The sequence below is a fragment of the Cydia strobilella genome, chromosome Z, assembly GCF_947568885.1.
Source record: "Cydia strobilella chromosome Z, ilCydStro3.1, whole genome shotgun sequence".
In the NCBI taxonomy this organism is placed as follows: domain Eukaryota; kingdom Metazoa; phylum Arthropoda; class Insecta; order Lepidoptera; family Tortricidae; genus Cydia; species Cydia strobilella.
Window position 1 is genome coordinate 9,189,658 of NC_086068.1, and position 25,726 is coordinate 9,215,383.

Sequence of the window (25,726 nt, forward strand, 5' to 3'; positions counted from 1 at the left end):
GTACCCAAAGGTTAAAAACGAGACTATTACTAAGACTTCGCTGTCCGTTCGTCTGTCCGTCTATCAGGCTGTATCTCATGAACCGTGATAGCTAGACAGTTGAAGTTTTCATTGATGATGTATTTCTGTTGCCGCTATAATAACAAATACTAAAAGCAGAATAAAATAAATATTTAAGTGGGGCTCCCATATGACAAACGTGATTTTTAGGCGTTTTTTGCGTAATAGCTCGAAATCCTTCGTGCGCGAGTCCGACTCGCACTTGTCCAGATCCTTTGATCAAGATCTTCAGACGCAGATAAATTGTGAAATGTTTGTAATTTCTTTGCAAACTTTAGTGGATCTCATTGAATACCGTGATAGTTATTTAAAAAAGATTAGAAATAACAAATTATCTGTCATTTTGCCGAATATATTAAAGGTATTTCAAACGTCCCCACACATAGTGTTTCAATTAACACACCTATAGGGTCAATTGAACCAACTCTTCCACATTCTCTTTAATTCCCTATCATTACGTTACCATGGGCGATAGGCTTTCCAAACACATTTTATTTAAAAGCTAAATAAATAACCTTTTACAATACAGGCACAGACATACCCTTCTAACTGTAAAAATAAAATAGTTACAGGCGGTTAAACATAAAATGTGGGCGCTAACAATGGGCCTCATAAGAAGGCTCAAGGTCACGCAAAGGGCAATGGAGAGAGCTATGCTCGGGGTTTCTCTGCGTGATAGAGTCAGAAATAATGATATCCGCAGTAGAACTAGGGTCACCGACATAGCTCGCAGAATTGCAAACCTTAAGTGGCAGTGGGCGGGGCACATTGCTCGCAGAACTGATGACCGGTGGGGCCGGAAGGTTCTGGAGTGGCGTCCGCGTACCGGAAGACGAACTGCCGGTAGGCCTCCAACGAGATGGAGCGACGACCTGATGAAGGTCGCGGGAATTCGGTGGTTGCGAGCGGCACAGGATCGGTCGGAGTGGCGAGCCTTGGGGGAGGCCTATGTCCAGCAGTGGACGTCTATCGGCTGACATGATGATGATGATGATGATGATGAAACATAAAATGTTTCAACTGTACCCAGTCTACCCTATATATACAAAATGAAATCACTGTGTTTAAATGCGATTATTCCGTAAATATACTTAACAGATATCAAAGAAAATAAACTGACATCGAAAGTACGTTATCCAATGAGTAAAATTACGACTTTTACGTAACTTTTTTTAAACTAGAAATTAATTTAGTATTAAGCTGAAACGTCTGCAAACGATGCTAATTCACTGTCTGGCGGATATCGAACCCGCGACACTGGACACTGGAGCCTCGCCTGAGACAGTGATTTTTTTCGACTTTTAATTTCCAGACGTTTCTGCCTAATACAAAATTAATTTAGTATGTGATGGCGCATCGTTACTGGTGAATTTCCATTTTGGCTGTTAAAAGCCACTGTGCCAACTCGCATCTTATGCATCTTTCACTTCCACCCCTGGAGCATATAGCTCTCGGGTTGGTGGGGTGATGGGGTCGTTACTCTCCAATAGCTCGCCACAAGCTGCGCTGCGGGCTTATTATTATTATTGCGAACCTATTGCGTCCCACTGCTGGGCAAAGGCCTCCCCCCTGTTCTTCCACTCCTCTAGGTTTTTAGCTACATCTGGCCAATTTCTCGAAAAAGAGTCCAAGCTATCCCGCCATCATCGCCGACGAGGTCTGCCGGATCCCCGGTTTGACTTACGGGGCACTCACTCCGTGGTTAGAAGAAGAATAGGTAAGACATATATAGTTATCCTATCCTACTATTAACAATATTTCGCTGGTCTTATCAGTGACCACGCCATATTGGCATATGATTATTGCAGTGTATAGCGGGCCAATTCGAATCTAGATATCCACTAGATATGAAACAGAAACGATAACGAGCTATTTAAGAAAGTCATGTCAATTTTGACATTTCCGCGATTTCGAATGTCCTCTTGAACGATTTCTTTAAGATTTGCTTAAGATATTACTATATTATTATATTATATTATAGACATCCAGTGGATATCATGGATATCCTTAAACGTCACAATAATTTTAGCGTGAAATGACATTTGGTTTCTCGAATCGAACTGCAAAATATAACTAGTTGAGATCTAAACTATAACATCTATAAGATCTCGTATTGTTCTCGTATCTATGTAGTACCTAATTATCACAAAGTTTGAATTGACATGTAGGATTTGACCATTGTGCCTAAATAGTTAAATATGTACATACATAAAAGTAGAGACTTGACCCTCAGGTACTTACAAAAATCAGAATGCAACGATTGATTAAACCAAGTCGGGTTTACTTCAAAATAGTAATTCACCATATTTTTGTTGCAAGCTTAAGCATAAATATGTATTTCGGATTTTATCACCGTATTACATCATTGCTATACTTATAACGGAAATAGGAACTTATGTTCAGGTGACCCCATGCTGCTTGAAGAATGACTCTATAAAAAAAGTGTTCTAATCAGCTATAAACATCTATGTACTTTAAGCCTATAGAAACATGAATACGCCAAAGCCATTTCGCTTAACGGAAATTGCTGTGCACGATTGCATATTATCGTTAAAGTGCTTTTCGACAGTTCGTGAAATGTCCGATTTGTGAGTGAGCGAGTGGTGTATAGTAATACTGGGAACATATGAAGATGCACCATTACCTACTCTATTGCCGATCAATTAGTCACTGCAACTTCACTCTCCGACTAATGCTCTTGTTATATTTTATTTCTTTCCTAATTAACTTAGGATGGGAAAGCGGAGAACTCCGCTCACAAATAACGTGATCGATTGATGTCTAGCTACTTTGTTAATAAGGTTGAAAGTTACATGGAATTGTAAACTGCGCATCAGTTGCACATGTGTGCGTGCTGCCGGCCATCATGTCCCAGTACTCAAATATGTTAGTACTTATCGATATTCTATAAATGGATAAGGTATCTTTAGATTGCGCGGCGTCATAGATAAGAGGATGTTGATGATACTAATATCATAATGGATGTTGTCGTACTAATAAAAAACTAAATGCCGCTTCAAAAATATTATCACATATTTAGTTTTGAAAGTACAAAATACTTGTAGTGATATCGTTATAAATATTCAAGTTATAATACAACAACTATTTATTGATCACGACTTTATCCGCTTTAAAGTCGCTAACTGCACCCCTTTACAAGATTATCGTATATGTTAATATTGTTAATTCAAGTTAAAAGCTATCTCTGCGTCTATCGAAATTCATCCGAAGCCATTAGCCATTTTTGTGGAATTGAGGAACTAAAATGTACCTACAGCCTTTTATGTTAAGGCAAGGCTATGCTCTATTTTCTATTACCAAAATTTTTCGGCTCGAGCTCACGGCATCATGTTAGTAACTATGATACACGAAAGATACTGATAAATGAATAACTCACAGACTTACATGTGTAATTTTTTGTAATCTCGGCGTATCTCACGCGGTAGAGGTATATAACTATGAGGCAATGGTGTTGGCGATGAAAATGGGTGGGCTTATCGGTAGGTCTATCGGCGATTTGACACAAATTCGTTATACTTAGATTATGTGACAAGCGATAAAATGTTGTAAGGCACCGCCTTGCCGTGATTGACACCCGCTTGTTGACATAGCGATATGACGTAGGTGGGGTAAGTACCTACCTACTTCTGTGCCGCGCTTATCTACCGGCCGGCATTGTGGCGATACCGTCTAAGTGCTGGATGGACGACTTAGCGCTAGAAATACACTGCGTGTTTGCAAATCGATACGCCGCAACTCTATCGGTGACAATGACGTTTTATAAACAGTCGCGGTCCAACCCTCGTCTCACCTCGAAAGCGTTAATTGCTCCGCAAATATACTCATCTTCGCACTAAGCGTTTACTTGCCGACTTTAATGACTGGGCAAACAGCGGCCGTGCGGTCAGCCGCCGGCTCGCTGCTAATAAATCTCTGGCTTTTCCCCGATTTCCCGGCGTCCCGCCGCGGCGCTGGCCCCTCGTCCACCGGCACTCTTATAAATTACCTACACGCTTTTACTATAAATCAAACAATACCCTAGCTAAATGTATTTACTATTGTTTGAATACACTTCCAACACTATCATGGGCAGTATCTTGACCGCGGTGATGCGATAATTCACTCGATCATTTGCGGGGTCATAGGTTCGGTGGCGTTAGTCAGCGGTCTCGGCAGCCGGAGGAAATGTGTTAGTTATGACCCTTTGTCTGCGGCGGAAGTGGAGGATATTGTGACCGGTTCCGAGCGAAGGCATTCGCGATCAATCTTAAGAAAAAAGATCTGGACGCGTCTCGGAGGAAGTGTGCTAATGCGTGGTTAGTGCAGTGGCCGGCTGGCCGCACTCCATTCGAAACGACTAATTGCCGTTTGGGATGGACTACCTACTTGTATTGCATAGATAGATAATTTATAAACAAAATAAGTTTTATTTTGAAATAAAACTATGAAAACGGATTATATCGCGTATATTGAATTTATAATACATCCCGACGTTTCGAACTGTTTTCATAGTTTTATTTAATGAGTAACTATCGCGGTAACCGAAGACAATATTAAGTTTTATTTTATTTGATTTAACACTTTTGTTAAAGGAAACTTTATAATGTGCGGCACAGCATTTTTGGACTAAATATGTTTGTGCCGCACAGTGTCGCACACTGGTGGAATCCCGCCTTTAAATTATTTATACAATTCAGCTTTGTAAAAGGTGGCTTTTAAAATGTCACGTCACTAAATTGATGATAATATACGATACTTAAATTCGTATGCATGAACTCCTCGAGCTTTATAATGTCTCTTTCCCTAAAAAAGGTAAAATTACCTCCAAAATTATGAAATAACCCGTTTTTACAAGTTACAAGCGATTGAGCTCAGTGTATTTCATTAAGCAAATAAGACGCAATTAAGCGTGGCCAGAAGAGCCAAACATTTGTAGCCCCAAATTATTAAATGATTTGCAACGTCGATCTTAGGGCCAGAGGTAGTGACTAGGGTGGTTAAAAAAAACAATTTTTTTAAATTTTACCATGGGTATTATATTGATAAAATACGCCAAGTTTTGTAATTTTATCTCAACCACAAAGGGGTTTTGAAAATTTGAATGTTTTATGAAACCCAATAAAAATATTTTTTGAACATGCTATTCATAAATTATGAAGTAGAAAAACATTTTTATATCTATTTTTTATAAATTTTCCAAAATTGTATCTTTGAATTCCACTTACCTAAACATACGTATGTCTGTTGGTATAAGGCAAACAAGAGCTTGCGACATGCTCTAGTATGTTTTTGTTTTAATGAATGAATGAAATGAATAGAAAAGCTTAATTTAGGGGAGGTTTTATATATTTAATTGTATTTTAGTTTTAGTCCCTTAGGTTTTAATACTTACTTACATGTTCAGAATTGAAAACAATGTCCTTAATATAAATATCTGATGTGCATCAGTCGTCGTATAAACACGAATTGTGACCATTTAACAGCATAAAGGTGCTTATTCAGTTCGTTATCTGACCGGAAGTGAAAAAAACGTGATGCTAAGTGTAATTTTTGTCCGCCCGACTCGCTCGACGAGCTAAGCATTAGTTGAATAAAAAATTAGATGAATAAAAAACATGGTGCCGATGAAACATGAGATAGTTTTAACTAGATATGTTTAAATTATTTTTTATAGTACAGCCTGTGAATAGTAGGGTTGACTTTTATTTAAGACAAAACGAGTAGATAAGATACCTGATAGATTGGTACCTACTAATTAGAGTACCAGAATGAAAACGAAATACCAAAGTAAAGTCTTAAACTGCCCAATCTATTTAATGGAGATTATATAAGTTTTTTTTTTATAAAATTACATCGCACAACAAAATTACAAATATGATTTTATGTTACTGTGTAGAACAACTTCGTGCTATTTATGCTTTACCCTCCATAAATACATAAAACGCAAATTGTACGCCAATCCTTGGTACTCAGACTAATGAACCGAAAGGTTAATTAAAGTTTAACAACACCATTACAACGCCTGCTAACTGTAAAAGACACAACATATGCCGTATCAGCGGCCAAACGGTGATAAATTATAGTGACAAAGCGCACAGGAAGTTTACTATTACTTTAGGCCAAGACAATGAAATGAAAACTAAATAGTTAAAGTGATCGATCCATTGAATCCTAAACTTATAAGTATTTAGTACTAAGTTTAAATGTTAATTTTTGATGGTACCTTTTAAACATTAGCTGACAAAAACTTAAACTAACTGACTAAAATAGTAACAAAATACACTTTCCTGAACATGAGGCATAGCCGACAGTTCACAGCTTCATATATCCACAATATTCACACATTTGAGAAAATAATCCAACCAGTTAGATAAAGCCAATCTCTGAAATGAAGTAACGAGTTAATTATGTTATCTATGACGATTACTGCGCTCCCACCCTCATGTTGAGTTTGAGATTAATTCACTTATAATGACAAATGAAAATATTTCAAAAGATTCTCAATAAAGCGGTCCACGTTTTTACACTTAACAATAAAAACGTTTCAGGACCTTGCGTTAGTATCTTGTACCTACGTGTAACTAATATGCGTATTTTTTTTGATAAAACTAGCGACTCGTTAGCGGTTATATATACGAACTTAGTTCCATAGATAAGTATATTAATTGATTATACATATAAAACATCCACAACTCAGGAACAATAAGTGCTTATCATAAAAATAAATACCCTTGCCCAAATTCAAATCCAGGATCTCCAGCTTCGTATAGGCAAGGTCAGTATTGATTAAGATATACTTACGGTTTAATTTTATTTTTATAATTGACACTGACAAATAACGAAACATGTCAATCTACTTTTAATAGAAATAAAAGACAAAATTCGAAAGCTGCATCTCTGTTAACAGGCTTATTCCTACCCATCAGGGTTTTTTGCCGACATGTCACGTAGAAAAAAAGGGCAAACTTACCGTGAAACGACAAAGTTAACGCCGTTTATAATATTATGACAACGTTCCTTAATCGCACGACCACCGGGACTCGGGCTCCAGTTTCGGGAATAAATGATACGTCAACAGCAACAATAGATGAATGAAGACGTTCTCGCATCTATCTAGTACTGTCAAAACGGCGCGCGAGTGGTGCTCGGGCCCGCTCGGCGTGCTCACTCGCGAATGTTCGTGCGATTGCCCCGCAGTTGGTAAGTTGCGAGTTTTTTGCGGGTTATTGTAGATTCGGACAGATGTCACGGGCAGGGAGGCCACGACAAAAGCGCTCCGGGGGCGCTTTGTCCTCCCTCCCCCCACCATTAACCGACACCTCTCCATTCCAGTATCAAAATAATACATATAAATTATTCACTTTATTTATTAGAATGTTCATTGTAGAATAGTTATTGCTCTAAATGGTTTTTAATGTCCCTATTTTATAAGTAATTTATACGTCAAGCTTCACAGCTGCATTTTACCCTCGGCTATTAGCGGGGCATCAGATAAATGCGTTATACGACCACCCCGGAAACTCTTATGGGCTGTATTCAATTTGACTTATTAATTAGTATTCAGATGGATTTAATTTGGCCGCGTAAAGTTTTTGATAGATTCATTAACATAGCTTGCGAGTAGTCGTAGACGTCTCGGAGTGAGAAGCAGTTGCGGTCGCGACCGCGGCTCGGGTGAGCCGCACCGAATCAATCACGGAGGCTCAATAATTGATCTCCCCTAATTACGTTTCCCCCTCGCGGCTCATTAAAGACAGTCTGTTGTTTGTTCTCCTAATTAAAGTGGAGGTTTATCGGCCGGCCTCTAATTGATATCATTGCTGTTTACGATCATTGAGTTACGAGCCCGATCGATCCAGTTCGGCACTTAAACGTGACCGCACACGGCCTCGGCGCGCGACTTGTTTAATCCCGCTTTATTGTTTATTTATTTATGGGAAGTCATTTACGACATGCTAATTCGCGTTTGAAAACTTCAAGAATAATCAACGTTGTCTGGACGCGTAAGTAAAAGGAGATAAATGTCTAAGGTGACACAAAAGGCATTCTTTATTTAATTTTATTGGCTTTGTAAAATCGTTCATAATGTTTAAATAAGCAAGTAAAAGGACCAAATACAATAAAGAAAGAAACAAGTCTGGCAAAACCTATTTTATCGGAACTGACTACCTATAAGCAAAGCAAATTGCAATTATGAGCAATCGTTCATTTTTATAATGCGTGCTGTTAGTGCATTGATTAAGAACACAATATCATGCCCAATAAAATAATATCAACTCGATGGCGGCGTCAACGTTCTGCCAAGTGGAAAATAACCAATTCCGTTTAAATCACAATCTAGCAATTCTTTGATATCCGTGAAATTGCCGTAACGAAATAAATGTTAAATAAAACGTAAAATAAAATTATTGTGCCTCCACAAACAAATAATTGGAACGGCAGTATAGGTATAGCGGGCGCGCCCGGGCCGGTGCCCGCTCATTTTATGGCTTATTTGGGGGAAAGCTTTATTGAACTTAGCCACGTTGTCTGTTGCTTTACAAATATCGCTTTTATTTCCATATTCACAAGCTCGATAATGGTGCGCGAGACCCTCGGCCGCGTCTCCACCGCACGGCATGAAATGACTTTTTCATTTGTACGCGCTCTTTTATCCACTTAGTCATCTTTTTTTCCACTTGCTACAATTCACTTTCAGATTTTGCTAATACGGGCTACATACACTCGTTATTTTTATTTGTATGAATAATATTATTATTGAGTTGCACTCTATGTAAATGGGGCAAAATAACGCTATTTTGTTATATAAACAATTATCACATTTGCAGAATTCAAAAGTATTCAAACTTCGCAGTGATGTTATTTATCATTTATTTATTATCAAAGATGACACAAACTACAGAATATATAGATAAGGGCGACTTAAAACAATTTCCAGTCCTCAGTATTTCCTAACGAAGCCGTCATCGCAATTCTTTTCTTGGGCTCTACCGCTTTACCAACAAAATATATCTCCCAACAGATCATACAGCGTACAGCAATAAACTAACCATAACGGTACATCCATGCCATAACATAATCCAATCATCAAACTTGGCCCCTAAACTAACAGATACAGTTTATGAAGCAGAAAATGGCGCTACACGACACCCAAGTATCGAGCCTTTAACTGCGAACAGTAGCCAGGAAACCGGAGTGCGGGATGATGGAGTGCAGTCGATTTGGCAGCCGAACGGGGCACCGAGGCGCCTGGCCTGAGGCTCGGGTCAGTAAGCGGCTTCCAGCCACCGACAGGGCAAAAATTTATGAACCGTCAAATAACTTATCACCAGTTAATGCAATGAAATAAACGAGCCTTATTTATGAACCGCCGATCACTCTTTTAGGGTTCAATTTGAGCGGGCATAGATTAATCCTGGGGCCATTAACTGGAGGGGCTTAAAGGGTTATTTCGCGTGCAAGATAGGTACTTACTTACCGGAGTGGAATTGCATTCCCTAATGTTTCATACATATGTATAAAAGATATAATAAGATGTCTCTAGTTGTACTAAACTATAAAATATATGTAAAATACATATTTATCCATGCTTGTCCTACTGTTCAGTTTGTTATACTCCCACAATCCCACATGCATAAGTTATTTTGGTGTTCGGTACCTAACGTAAAATGGTGCATTTCCCGAGTTCCTTTTCAAGAAATCGGAACATCTTTCCATGCAATGTTTTGTTTTTTACAGAACCCTCTATCGATTTCCGCGGCTAGGGTAGTCTAGTTGGCTTTTATTTATGGATCTTCTCGCGCGTGTGAATACGGTTAAATAGTGGGGGCAGCCCCTTCGCCTCTGTTTATATTTATTTGGGGTCCCGTAATGAGTCTATCTGCGCTGACTCGCGAACCCTGTAGAGAATTGATTAATACCTTGTTAGACCCAGTGTTACGGAAAAGGGGGATACCGGATTTTAACCTATCTTTGCCATTTTGTTTAATTGTAAATGTAGCCGTGCTACATGGAAAATAGAACACAATTTTAATATAGGTCATTTTAAGAGTTAATAAACGATTGCGACGCGTTAACTGCGAATATAAGATTGTTTATTGACTGGGATAGATGGCATGGTTAATTAACAGCGTATATATTTTAATTACCCATTCTGGTGTGAGAGAAAGGTCTATTTATGTAGCCATATAGCCGTAAGGCGATGACTGCTCTGAGGACTGTGACGGTGGCTTTAGTCCCAATCAAGGTTTATTTGGTTGTTATCCACGTTAGAGCGATATCTAATTTGACTTAGTTAATGTTATTCACTTCTCGAAGAGGCTTCAGATTTCAATCTGAACGGAAATAAGATTCTTACTTGCAGCTTAACTTTTGCTATTTTTTTTTCAATTGCATGCTGCATTAGTATATTTGTAAAATGTCCAAAAGATATGCGTTTTTTACGTATCACACGTCCACCAATGAGCACTGGATTTAATATCAACATTGGCACCTTCCTACCCTCACTCAGCTTATCTAATTCGAACACATCTGCTCTTTTTTTGAACAACACGTCCGTTGGCATTTGTCAATCCACACTCGTAATAATACAAAGAGTAAATCCAAAAGTGTCAATTGTGACGTTCTTTCGTAGTTGAAGTGCGTTAAATTAATTATTTGTTATATTCTGCAATCGCTTTTAATTTAAAAAGACAAATTGTTGTTAAATCATGTATTTTGCGAGCTTCTAACATCCCCATTAAAGATCCTAGCCGTGAACATGCATCATAATATATATGTTGTAGGTGTCGGCGCGTGCCTGGCTAATGTTAGGGGCGAGACAGTCATCACTCTTGGTTAGCGAACCACAGTCAGCCCCAAAGACTCACTTTTTAGGGATCCGCGAAAGACACACGTGACTGATGACTGTTATTAAACTAATATGTACTTAAGGATTTTGGTGCTCCTTTTACATATGTATATCTATAATTGTATGTTTAAATGATTATAATGTAGGCTATGGTAAACTTTTTTTACAATTAGTTTACACAATTTCATGATCATGATTCATGTAAAATACTTTAATGCATTAGCCTCACTTTTAATCTTTTAATCTTATAGTCTGCGCGGAAAGATAAGAGTTGTGAAATATAAGGTCATTCTATGACTCTTCTCTTTCCGCACAGACTATTTACTTTTGTGTTGTTAAGAGTATCGATCTAGTTTCGTTAATCATATTTATAGTTAGTAGAATTGTGAACGGTGATTTACTATGTAGCGATTATTGTGTTAATCCCTATGTATATAAATGTATATAATAGTATTACCTACTTAAGAAGTATACAATTTCCTATATGAAATTATTTGGATGCGCAAAGTAGGCTTACAGTCATAAATCTCGGAGGCAATGCCAATGGCACTTCTGGGTAATTTTTATCACTGGCGTCCAAAGAGTTGCGGAAGGGAATTTGTCACTCAGCTGTGGGGTGATGCTCGACAGTGCGTTTTTGACGTAACGTCCCTTGGCGGAAAAATGAATAATTATAATAATCTCCATAATGCGTGTGTATGTGACACAAATTTAGATTTTCCCCCGGACCAATATTCCGTTTTTAATTGGGGTTGTTACTTAGGTATAGACGACGTATATTCTCTGCATATTACTATTTGACAATATCTAATAACTTGTTGATACGTCAACAGATTTAAATTAGTTGATTTCTCTGTTATTTTTATTATCTAGAAACCATACAAATACGTACAATATACCTATTGATCCACAATTCACACAATTCAAACAATTTGTCTGTCTTAATCTCTGGTACGTACCTACCTATCCTGTTTACTTTTTGTATATAGGTATTAGAGGTAATATTCGTATAAATTAAAGCACTAGTTTTTAAATGCCTAACCATTTTCCTAATCTACAACCTCTCGTCGTTTTTATTTTTATGTATGGCTTGTCTTATCTGAAAACAACCTGTAAAGTCACATTTAAAACTGTTTTGTTAACTAATTATGTTATAGCGACATAGTTCTGTCATATCATAGTAAAAAAAGGTTAGTTTACACCCTATAAGCAACATAGCGTTTTTTATTTCAAGTATAACGTAGGAGCAGGTGTGTCGCCACAGGTGGTTTAATACGCGCTGCATACGACACAGGTAACTGCAAGATGTACTTAAATTGCATCGTTAGACAATTTGTTTTACTCAGTAAATTTATACCGTAAAGCAGCAGTTAAGTTATTATTGCCTGCAGTAACAATTGTATCGTGTCATTTGAGATATTAATTTCACAAAATGCCAATATCAGTTTTTAAAGGTTCCGTACAAAGATAGATATTTTGGTTCCGTATAAAGCATTGAGTGACCGGACTAAAACTACGACAGACAAACTAAAGTCTAATTTGGCTTACTTTTTTTAATAGTATGGAGAATAAAGAGGTAAATTAGCAAATATAGCATGCAAGTAAGGAAGTTATTTACCTATTTATTAGCCAATATATCTACGTCTGTATCTATTTGTTTCTAAGAAATAAAAGTGAATATTAATTGTACCTATAGGTAATTCTTTGAGACAAACCTAACGTCGGTTATTCCCGAATATCGGCCTACACAGAATGTAACTATAAAATAGGCGGCCATTACTAGTGTAGCCAAAGTTAAGGCAGCACACCTAAAACGCGAAAGAGCACGGAGGCATGATGGAGTATGTTAACAAAACAATATTGTATAAGTTTTAGTTGGTTTGCCAATATAACAGTTTAATGAGCCCCCGTCTCCAGTATAAAGGCAATCACACGTTTAAATAGGATAGAATTGATAAGCATTCGAATTATACAACTATGAAAGATGTATGCAAATCTAATTCCTAGTCAATTAGTCCTGTAGCAGCTCTAAACAAGCAGCATTACCGACCTAGTACAATAATTAAGTTATTACCTTACAATGGGTTACTAACACCTCATTTAAAATGCTAATAAGTGCTTGCGTCCTTACCGAGGGGTACCTATGCTATTAGGTTTACCTGAAACTGTATTTATTGTCTTATTTGCCAAGTCTATTAAGTGTAGGCATCCATTAGTTTAAATAAAACAGCGTTAGTGTAGAGTAATATTTAATGAATTGTATATTATCGCACAGTTTATGGCATAGTACACTTTAAGTGACAAACGTGGGGTATTATTTCACTTCGTACAATTGTGGTTATTTGTATGATTTTTATTTATAAAAAAAATTTCCTTTTTTTTAGCTTCGACGCAAAAAGAGGGGTTTTAGAAATATTCGTAGCTCTCCAACGGATGGGCTGATTTCGATGCGGTTTTTTTTTACGTGAAAGCGAGTTTTCTTGCGGTAGTTTTTAGCTAAGTACCGATTTCATAGAAATCGATCCAGCAGTTTAAAGGGTATCCGCTTTTAACCAAAATGATGTAAGGCAATTTTGGCATAAAATGGATTTTGTTGGCGTATATAGCGTAGGGCTTGTTAATTTTTTTTAATTTAATAGGAATTATTTATAATATAAAACCATTATTTATTAGATTAGTTCAATTACCTCTGTGCATTAGGTACACATGAAAAGACGATCAATGCGTAATTTTCTTTACATTAAATCGAGAAATTAAACGTGCAACGACAGTTATTTGCACCTCGTGCCTTTCAGTCCCTTGCTTCGCTCGTTCGCTAGCTCGGGACACAAAACTAGCACTCGCAGCATATACCTACCAACTATTTTCTCTTATTCCATAAATAAATATTTACACTTTTCTTTACCGCTTCAAATGAGAGAAAAGTAACCTCCGCTTAGAGCAGAACAGCAAACGCTACGAGGGTGTTAAAATATTGTTTGTTGCCTGCAATTACTACAACCTTCGGGGTTAGTAAAAGTGCCCGGTTTCGTGTGCCCGAATGCTGTGTTCAAGAACAAAAAACTGTTCCACACTTGAAAATTACACCTAATTATAATATGGTAAAAGGCACAATGAACTTAAACGTTCTCGCGCAAACGTAAGGCAATAAATAATACGCTAACTTTAAAATTTAAATCGTTTCAATAATTGCTGGCAAAAAGTTTTGCGATACGAGTACAGTCACCTTCAATAATTATGTTACACAACGAAGGCCGCAAAAATATCTGACACGATCTTATTTGTATAGCCATAAGAGCATGGCATGCCACATATTTTTGCGGCCTTCGAACCTATAGTTTAAAAGCGCTTCAGCTTGCATTTCTGTATATCCTACTATGTTAAACTCGGTCCTCGCTTAGCGCCATTGTTTGTAAATATGCCTCCACTAGTATCCGTCATCCAAAAAGAGGGGGAAAATAAGCTGTTTTATTCAGTTATCTCGAACCAGCGCTCCATATGGGGGTATCATAATACTTTTCATTTTATTATCACGCTTTTCGCTGGGGGGCCAAAGACAGGGGACGCTGAATCGTTCACACTTTTAATTTAGTCGCGTCTAATGTATGCGAATAGAGGGTACTGAGGGAGCTCGGGGCCTCACTCGAGCGCTGTTAAACAACTATCAGGCTCGGAGGGTGCGTGAGCCTTAATAGTTTTCCCCTTACTCCATACATTATGCAAAATACTCCAGTGATATGTCAGCCCGTACACTAGGGAGTTTTATTGTTGTTCCTGCGTTTATGTCCTTTTATGAAGTTAACTTTAATTAAATTGGAGCCGTATTTGTAAGGACGATTGACTGAGAGGTATTAGGCGGAGATTTATCTGCTTACACACGCTTAGTCATGTGAGAGCCTGGGTATTAGCTGGCGACGAGTTAAAAAGATTACTTTTTGACTCGAGTTACAATGCCCATTACTTCATTAAAGTTTTGTTTAGTATATATTTAGTTGTAACCTAGGTACCTATTACTATAGACAAAAATGCACATACCTACCTATTAGGTACGTAAAGGTCCTAATTAAACGGCCATATAGAAATGAGAAAAAAATTCGAGATGGCGGAACTCATTTACGATATGATTTAGTTAGCGAGGTATGTAATGTATACTTTAGCATTAGCACTGATCCATCCATATACGTATTGATGCATCCTTAAATTCAACTTTAGTATTTATGTCGACATAAAGTTCAAGCTGTTAATAGCCAAACTTTTTAACAGCATACTAAAGGTTAGTTGATATTTGGCCAAGGGAAGGATACTCGTACATACAGGGTGTTTGGTAACAGGATGCAAAGCTGAAAGTAGGTGATAGTTTAGGCCATTCAGAACATTTTAAGGCATATATGTCTTAGACAAAAAATTCTTTTTTTATTTTTTTTATTTAAGTTTTAGCATTTGCTGATACGATAGCTACAGCCGTGCTTGATAGCTTAAATGAAAGGGCAAAAGGGCAATAGCCAGCCAAGCATGTTTCTAAAATGGTTTGAATAACCAAGGCTATTTTAGTTTTTTTAATATCCTAAGAAAACACTTAAATAAAAAAAAAACGTTTTTTTTTTGCCTTAAAATGTTCTGAATGGCCTAAACTATCACCTACGTTCGGCTTTGCATCCTGTTATCAAACACACTGTATTTTTTGAAACCATAATTGTAATCCTCGTTACAAAACTTGCTGTCGCATAAATTCAAAATTCGATTAAATTAATAACTTCCTTGCTTAGAGGTATTGGGTAGTTATTGTCGAACATTATTTATTTATTTTTAGTGAGGTTAGAGTAAAGTTTTGACTGACTTGAAACATACCTACAGACCAATACAAACCTACATAACTGCGACCGAGGCAAACCTAAGTTTTAAGCAAACTAAAACTTAAGTTTTAAGTAAACTAATGATGGGTATAGTAGTAGCAGCATGTTTGTTTATTATGTCGTGCGGTGTTTCAGAGCAACCCTTACGCACTGAAGGAGGGCAGCGGTGAGATGTCGGCGTGGACGTCCGCGGGCCTGCAGCCCTCGGGCGGCTACTACCCCTACGACCCCACGCTGGCGGCCTACGGGTAAGTCCCTCGGGCCCACGGGACCCCAAAGGTCCATTGCCAGCGCCACTTTAGATAAAGCCCGCGCCGCGCCGCTAGGATTAACATAACACTTCCCTATCGAGACTTATCTCTCTAAGAGATTGCTATGCGAAGGCTCGTGTTTGTTGCTCGCTTTGACTTTAATAAATTTTGTTGTGTTGTGCAATTGTAACCCTCCGCCAGTTGTTGAGCCACGTTCTCGCTGAGTGACAGTTCGTAATAATATTAATGCATCGAGATTCGTCTTTTGTTGCGACGTGTAGTGTCGTGCACATGTTCGCTCTAAAACTCGCGCGTCCCAAGAGAAACAAGCATTTATTTTTTTCCTTTTCCAACTTTTGATTTAGTTTAGGACTTTGACTGACTTTAAGAACTGTAAAATGGACATTACATTCGGGAACCGGGTTCAGGTCGTGACACCGCTTGTCTTGAAGAGCTTAGAATTATAAGTCTTTAAAAGGCTGTCTTAAAATGTAACAAAATCTTCAGTATAGAATTTCCACTTTGATCTTGCCGTTTTGACACGGACTAATGTTATAGAGATAAGTTCACACTAGTAAGTTGCGGACTAAAAGTTTCAATGCCCCGTCAAACTCCTGACAACCGGCACACTTCACGAGCGGTGAAACTTTTGATGTGTGACTACCTACGTAAACAGCTTCGATTACAATTTCATTACAAGTACAATAGACATATGTTTACTGTCGATAATGTGATCTTCTCATAGATATAGGTTTAGGGTAGATATATTATATGGTATCACTGATATAAAAAAAATTGCTGAATAAATCACAAGTAAGTATCTAATTATATTACAGGGGCAGGGCATATAAATATTAAAAATAAGTACCTAGTTAGTTCAATAAGTATGCCAATTTATGATACTAGTTAAAGGTACCTAGTAGTAGTAGCAATAATACCCTGCAACCATTGTGCATTGTGAAGGCAGATACCTGTAACATAAATACACAAAACATATTTTTAAGATAACAATAAAAAAGAAATAAAAAATCCTCTATGACGCTGTATAATTACCATGATTCTCAGTAGACGAATCTATTTACGAAAATAGATTGAACCGTTTAAATGTCAGCTGGTAATAAACGGATATAGCAACAATGTGTACGTACGCATCTCGGGAATGCGGTATTGAGACACGAAAAAATACCTATATAAGGCCGGTATAACCTAAAGAGCTTTGAAATGCAATTTAACTACTTACACACAAAACTGCCTACGCTACCCACAATCAAGCAGTACCAGAACGCTGAAAATTCCTGTGTTTTGACTCTTAAGAGGAAAGGGGACGGCCGCTTCTCCATACGAAAGTGGTCCCAATTTTCCTCTCTGGCTATTAACATTATGCAAAGTATTTTTACGTAATTTGATATATATTAACCATAGCTATGCCCCTACGTTTGACTTTTTTCGATTTTTTGATTATTGTAAAAATTAGGAGCGAAAAACAGTTTTTTTACAAAATGCTTCTAACCCTTATAATTAAAAATCAAACGCAGGAGCATAGCCGTGGTTGATATATAACAAATTTAGTAAAAGAAAATTCAATAATGTTAATATCCAGAGATGAAAATGAGGACTACGTTTGTATGGAAAGGCGTTTCGCGCGGGTCCTCCAGTTTCGTCTTAAAACTGGTTATCATAATCCTTTTCCCATTTGCTTCAGCGGCGTGTTCGTGTAGGCCCGTTTACGGCGATACGTGCGAGGGACAAATGCCCACGTAACTACTCCCGTCCGATCGTCCCTGTCGCTCGCGAACTCGGACCGGGCGAGCGACAAAGAGAAACTGTCTACATCCATTTCGCGATAGTGGCTGATTAATTCACAGTTTTTCTTTGAAACGAGATCGGATGCGTTGCGTTGACGTTTTCGGCAAACTTATCAACCCGTCAGCCGCGACGAGCAGGGCGTGCCAGACGACGCTTTATTTATAGGTACTCAACCGCCAACGTGCCTAATTTATATAAATTTCGAATGACCGTCATAAGACTGTCATAACAATGTACTATACGTACGCATCAATCAAACAGAAGTTTCACGGCGATCTAGAGATTTATCCCTCCATGAATCACGATAAACTGCCTGAAAATAAAAACAAATCATTATACATCAAAGCAGGGTTATGCTGACAATCCGGCTTCGCTCGACTTAATATATAGCGGCGGGGCGTTATAATCTAAAAATAATTAGAGGAGACATTAGTTTTTATGCGTAAAAAAGACGCGGCGATACCGGTGTTGGGACGCGCACGGAAATACTCGGTGATATATCGCCACGCGCGCAATTGTCCGCTGCGCGCGCACAGGGTGATCTACGCCCGTCACCCGCCGCCGTAAACGTCGACCTCCAACTGTTACAAAACCAACTCATAATACCGAGCGTGAAAACATCTCTCCGATCCATAAAAACCGTCTCATTAAGTATACCATCTCCGTACATCGATCAACTGCATCAACAAACAATATTCATTCACTTGCAAACCACGTAATTACCAGCAGTTGGCAACGAAATTGTTGCATATTCATTTCAAAAGAAAAACTTCACAAGAGTCTCATAAAACGTTCCGGGCCGCAATAAGTTAGCCGGGCCGAATAAATAGGAGGAGCACAAAGGAACGGGTACGGTGAAAAGCATACATAAGCAACAAAACTTGGCTGGCTGTAGGCCCACTTCAGTTAAGTACCGTTGGCTCGACGTATTATTTCGAACAGCCTGTAATCTGCCACGCCCGCCGCGCGCCGAAATGAAAAATTACTCAGCTATTTTTAACATAAGAGTGGAGTACAGAAAACGTACAAAAATTAGAGAAAAGAGGGAGCACTTGTGCCGCACCATTGAGATCAAAATAAGCAGGAAATTACTCTCAAGCGAGCGGGAGTTCTCTATGGGAATTATTTGTGTAGGAGCGATCTGGGCTGTTGCGTTTCTAATAAACCTAACAGCAAAGGGCGTACTGATGACACGTGGGATTAATGACAAGGTTTACATGATCTCTGCTCTCGTGACTACAAAACCGAATTAAGTATGTTTGATACGGACGGTGAGTGCTTTGAAGTGTATTAGGTAACAAGGCAAAACAATGAGAACAGTTTGTTAAATAAAACTTACGTTATAATTTTGATATCGATGAAAGAGCGATTAGGGCAAAAGTACACGTAATTTCAAATTTAACTTTTGTTTACGTACCTATTTCCGAATATAACACAATAAACAATACTGAATTTTAAAGGCAATAACGAAAACCCTCAACGCATAAAAAAATCGAAGCATACAATTCAATAAATCAAATAGGTAAAAAATTAATATGTTCGTTCCACACACACTGTCAAATTTTTCTAAGTTTTTATCACTTTTACAGGTTTCATTTTCATTTTCATTCCTAAACAAATAAATAAATAAAAAATATAGAATTTCACAAAATCGTACGAAGCAAAGTATTACACTTTTATGGCCGTATCGTATGATATAGGCGCCGCCGCCGAACTAGGCAAATTACGCCGAACACATTCGCGGACACGAATGCTATAATATAGCATTCGCGTAATAGTCTTTTGTTCTTTTTGACCTATGACACATGACGTCACTTACCGTCCGCGAACGTTCTAATACTCCGAATGGCAGCTTGACAGTAACTTCTGCCTGCCGGTATTATGAAAAGATCTTAATAGTCACTGTCGCGTGTATGAAAATTAGTAAGAATGGGAAAACATGATATTTCTGTACGAACTAAATAAAAAAGAGCGACGCAAAAGAGAAACAAAATACAACAACTACGTTTCAGTAAGTAACAAAATGGAAATATTCTCTATCCAAGTGTTGACACTTTACTAATGTGGCTCTACATTTATAAAAAATAAATTTTATTAAAAATGTATACCTACCCGTCATTTTCAATCGAGTTATCGTATCATCGTAATTGAATGGAACGTGTCTCCTAGCCTGGAGAAAGTAATTTGTAAAAAAAACCGCGTCCACTGCATCAGTTACGTTGCTGTAAATAGCATGGTTTACTGTGTTTATGAAGTTAAAAGCTACAAACAAATAAATAACTTATATTATAAGATCCAGTTTAGAATTCCAGTGTCAAAAAGCTCGATCTAAAACAATAAGGCCGCCGCAAACACACGCGTCCTATGTTAGGTACATAAAAGCATAAGTTCCACAAAAGATACGTACGGAAAGCGATACAACAAGAAAATAAACGCAACAATCTCGTTTCTAAAGCGTCTACTCGACGCGCACTCGTGTTACGAATCCTAATTCTAATTCGTCCCGAGCCTCCCGTAGGGAAGAGGGGGTGTATTACTTATTTACGCGGACGTACATAGCGGTGCGCTTTACGGGGGTGGGCACGTAGAGGCCACAATTCCCCCAAGTGGGCAGATCGTAAAAACCCCGATACCGCGAATTGAATACTCGGGAATACGTAGTGATGTTTTGGTTGTACGGCGCACGCCGCCCGCCCAGCCGCGCTCAACCGTTCACTCGACTTGTTTGGCGGCGGGGCTCCGTTTATTGCGTATTGATAGCCTCCTTGTTATTAAGCAGTTTAACTGAATTATACTAACTATAGCTACAAATAAATTTCGTTAATGTTCCTCTACAACGACTATTTTATCTGGGAAGCTTCGCAGTAAAAATGAGAAACAAACGTCGACATTTTAGAAACGAGTATCGTGTCACATAAATATGCAGCCTCAGTTGACTTATTGTGTAAACGTAATAAAAGTTCCCATAATGCTCCACAATGATACATTTGCGTTTTAAAATGAGTTGTCACGGGAGCGCCTATTTTTAAATGGCGGGTAACGAATTTGGGCGCGTTACTTAAGTTTGTTTGAGTAGATTTGAAGCGATCGAGCAGGAAACGTCAGAGCGTATTAATCCCGGCATTAGTCGGCGGCCGAATATAACGCATAACTCAAAGCGCGCCGTCGGTTTTATGTTTTCGTCTCCAAATTAACGTTTCTACAAAGTATTTCCGGTCATGAAAGTATTAAAATATTCGGAGAGTGCATGCGTCCCGGGCAACGGCGTAAGTGTGCAGCGGCGGTAATTACTTGTGACGTTGTTGTCGCGAGTCTGCATGTGTCGCGGAGGGCGGGCGTAGTAAGTGGACTACCTAAATTAATTAGAAAGCTTACGGGCCGAGCTCGCAACCGCTTCAGCGCTATTTCTCCTATACATATGTACGTACGAGTACATGCCATGGTGAAATATAGTTAAATGGATAATAAAAATCTCGTACCTCAAAAGGAAAAAACGGAACCCTAAAAATGATACAAATCAACTGTCAACACAAACACTTGTATCAATTCTTAATAAAAAAATATTGAAAAAAAAAGTGTAAATATGGAATGTCTACCTACAATTTAAATGATACCCGAAGGTAACTACCTCGATAATTATTCAAGAAATAGACTTATCGAGGTAATAAACGAATTATATCACATATAAGTAATGAATTTTAAATACCTACATCCGTTTTATTTCACTGTCTTTATTTTATAAGTAAGTATAATAGTTTAAAAATATTATGGTTGAACGCGTTGTTCAGTTTACATACAGCGGCCCGCTGGAGCGCTGAGCGATCCGGCGCCCTGTCGTCGGAAACCGCCGTTTCTCAAGAGCTTATTCGTGTTCAAACTAATGCGGTTCGGTTTCAGAGGCTTTGCATGTGATGCGCCTTTGACACGCGTATTAAACCGTTTAAAATGGTTTTTAAATATGTTCTGGTGGCGCACTCGTTTGCCTTCGCTCGGCAAGATGGCGTCGCGATCGATGCCCACGCCCACGCCTGCGCTGCACGCCCTGCAGTTGCACCGCTGCACCGGACCGCCCTCTGACGCGCAGATATTGGCGCGAACAGAAAACTTTCAAACAACTTACTTTACACAAACCCGTTTAAATCCTAATATTTTACACTTCCTTAAGAATAGAACTAATTACTAAATAAATTGTTAAAATTAATTACTATTCCTTGAGTATTTAACTTCCTCTTCTTCTTCCTCACGTTATCCCGGCATTTTGCCACGGCTCATGGGAGCCTGCATGGGGTCCGCTTCACAACTAATCCTAAGAACTGACGTAGGCACTAGTTTTTTCGAAAGCAACTGCCATCTGACCTTCCAACCCAGAGGGGGAACTAGGCCTTGTTAGGATTAGTCCGGTTTCCTCACGATGTATTTAACTTCCTACTTGCATTAAATTAAACTTTATGACTTAAGTACGTTATATAGGTATTCAATACGCATTAGTATTTCATTTGGAATAGGTACTCATAGATCATAATACACGGAAATGTTACAATACAATACGTAACCCATCATCATGTTATACATTCTTGATATTATTACAATACAACCGATTTTTCAATAACAAAGTTATTTACTATAATAAAAATGCGTACCTACTTACAAGCTTGGGTAGGTAGATAGATAACGTTTTTCTCAGTTTTATTATCATTTTATAAACAAGCCCGACCAGTAGGCATACGAGCAAAATAGAGTATCTTACAGTAGAACAAAATGCCATCACTTTTGCAAATCACACCACGTCATGCTTCGCTCGCTGAGTCAAGTGTTCACCGCGCGTTTAACTTTCAACTTTAAACTGCACCTCCAGTGTTCAATTTTGCCTGCACCTCTCCCAGGATCTCAGTTCATTTTTTAACTATTTTCACGCGCGAACCTATTTATTGGGCCCCCTTAGACCGCGCCTTTGTCATGTCGGCACAGAAAATCGAAGTCAGGTACGAGTAACAGTCGCCAGGGGGAAACGCCGCCACAAATACGCTTAGAATGTGGATGCAAATGGGACCGTAGGCCCTAAAAAGTGTATCGAGCGCTTCGTGCTGCGATAGCTTTATTTTTGCTGCCGTTACGAGAAATCTATTGCCTCAAATAAAACGCCTATCTGTTACGAATTTAAAAGCCACTTTATTGTTCGTTCGAACGACCCGGCCCATCCACCGTAACTACAGTTTATATAATGTTATTATTTTAGAAGCTATTTGTAATAATGTTTAGAATTTATGTACCTAACCCATCATTAACTTGACGTTAGATGTTGTTTTATACTGACAGACAGACCATTATCATCTCTGTTTTATTAATTTGTCCGAATTTACTTTTTTTGTCTCACAATGCTCACAACTAAAAGGTTTTTTATTATTATAAGAAACAGTAGACTCAAGTGATATTTACATACTGTTTCTTAGGATAACTTGGCTCAATAACCCTTAAGCACGTGTTAAGTTTTACTCGTATTTCTTCTAAGGCCGGAAGCGTATGAAGTCTATGTTTTCCCGTTAGGTATGTAGATAAATTTGTGTTTGTCGACAGATATGGAGCGGGGTACGATTTAGCGGCGAGACGAAAAAATGCCACGCGGGAGTCTACCGCCACGCTCAAGGCGTGGCTGAACGAGCACAAGAAGAACCCGTACCCGACGAAGGGCGAGAAGATCATGCTAGCCATCATCACCAAGATGACGCTCACACAGGTCTCAACGTGGTTCGCCAACGCGCGTCGCCGCCTCAAGAAGGAGAACAAGATGACGTGGGAGCCCAAGAATAAAACCGACGATGATGACGACACCATGCTCTCCGACGACGAAAAGGACAAAGACGAACAGGACGACAAAATCAAACCCCACAAAGGTACGCTCACGTGGATCGTGGCGCGTCCGAGAGTAGACTTCAGCCGACCGCCCAATAAATCTATCAAATCTGTGCTTTCCAAGCAAATTTGGGTGGCCTTAAACAATGAAGTCACTGCCGGATGTTGATTTATATTTATTATACTAAATTAAGTACCCAATATATCGTGCGTGTTTGTATAATATGACTGTTTCAATGACTGCGATGCGAAATGCTTCATGTCCGTTACAATTGTTTTGTCGAACTGCCGCTGCGAATTATAATGAATTATTGCACTACGCTAATTTTGTGCCGGTGTGGGTAGTGCGTGCTATTTCATGTTCAAATTGCACCAGTGTTGTTAACCGTTTAAAATTGCTTTAATTTCGTCGGTGTATAAATCGTCTAGTGAATTGGCTTAGCGCTGAGGGCCGGAGGGTGAGCGGGACCCGGAAGGAGGCAAGCGGTGGTGGAGGCGGCGGCGGGGCGGCGGGGGCCCAGGCGTGTAACTGTGCGTAACCGCTCCTCGGTCCCGGATTTCCTATTCGTAGTAAAGTGGGCGGCGCCAAGGTCCAAATTTCATATAACGTTTCTTCCGTTCGTCGGAACACGGAGCGACGTTCGGAGGTCGCGCTCGGCTTGTACAACGATCTGCCCTACTTCGTGCTCTTGCCAAAGGATTTGTCGGCTTCGTGGATCGTTTCTTTTATGAGGATATTCCGCTGGAACGTAGGTAAGTAAGTACGGTTTCAGGGATTTATAATGTGTCCCAATTGAATACTGCTCGACGGGATTGTCGTCGCTTTTTCTACATTTTCGTTTGTGCTTATGTTTATACGTCGTCATTAGCAGCGGTGCAAAAGTCCCACGCTACCGCTCTTTAGTCTCGGCTGTCGACAACATAAGTGAGTGGGCATTGTAACAATAAAGATGGTTTCGGGAGAGTGTTTTCATAGCGGCGGTAATGGAGGGGAGTCACGGGTAACGCGCGACGTATGTCGCCTAATGAACGCGCCTATTGTGGACAGAAGCGCACGATTCGTGGTTTTAATGCCATCCCATAACCATAAAATGACGTAAAACCATAAGTGTTCCTAATACACATAGGCCCTTATACCACCGGCTTAGAGCGCTGCATCCGCGCGTGGAGTTAATAAAAGGACACGCGGTAGAAAATGGATGCTGTTGACAGAGAAAAGTTATGAGTTTTGCCACTTTATAGGGATCAACTCCGGGTTTAGAAAGTCGAGTGTAACTGGGGTGAAACGGTCCACTGAAGATTGGATTGGGCTGAGTTTATAACAACAACAAACATGACAAACTTTGGAATCAACTAATATACGTTGAAATAAACCTACAATTTAGGTTTTCAAAAGAAAATTTATTAGGATTTAATTTTATTACATCGCAAAAGGTAACCTGTTTAGAAAATTGGTTTCCAAAAATGTAATAATTATACATATTGAAAAGTACCTAAGAAACTTCATAGGTTGATAAATTATCTCATATTAGCAATATAAGAATATTTAACAGAGTATATCAGTATTAAGTCAGTGGGTAGGTTAGTAAATAAATATAGGTACCTGAAAGGTACAGAATGTGAACTATACCTGACGCAGCGAATGATTATCCCCATGACAGTTCATTTTTGTATGGACAAAGAGGATAAAATATTAAAGAGCGGTACTGTATGGAGTAACAGTCAATGTCAAATGGTTGTAGTCTTTTTTTGGTACTTTAACACATTTCATTTACAAATGTAACAATTAAGTAATAAAAATACGGTACAAACCTAGTTCTATAATTATTTTTGAAATAGTTTATCCAAAAGCGACTTTGAGGAATAACTGTCATAGGGATCATCATTCGCTGCGTCAGGTATAAGTACACTTGTAGGTGCATGACTCACGTTAGAACGGTCCGGGTCCGCGCCGAGGCGTCCTGGACTTTAGTATAGTAGGTATAGAAAGCATCACGTCAGGCAGAGGAGACGCCCCTACACATCCTCACAGAGTGACCCTGCCTAATGCGCACTCG

The 25,726-nt window shown here is 38.8% G+C and overlaps 1 protein-coding gene across 4 annotated transcripts in view; it reads left to right on the plus strand.

The window, feature by feature from the left end:
- LOC134754307 (homeobox protein araucan-like) overlaps nucleotides 1-25,726 on the plus strand; it is a 121,126-nt gene that overhangs the window by 85,794 nt on the left and 9,606 nt on the right. For all 4 annotated transcript variants that reach the window (XM_063690550.1, XM_063690548.1, XM_063690549.1 and 1 more), the window contains exons 3-4: nucleotides 15,898-16,010; nucleotides 23,394-23,710. In XM_063690550.1, coding sequence (XP_063546620.1) covers nucleotides 15,898-16,010; nucleotides 23,394-23,710 — 430 coding nt within the window. The remainder of the gene's footprint in view (nucleotides 1-15,897; nucleotides 16,011-23,393; nucleotides 23,711-25,726) is intronic.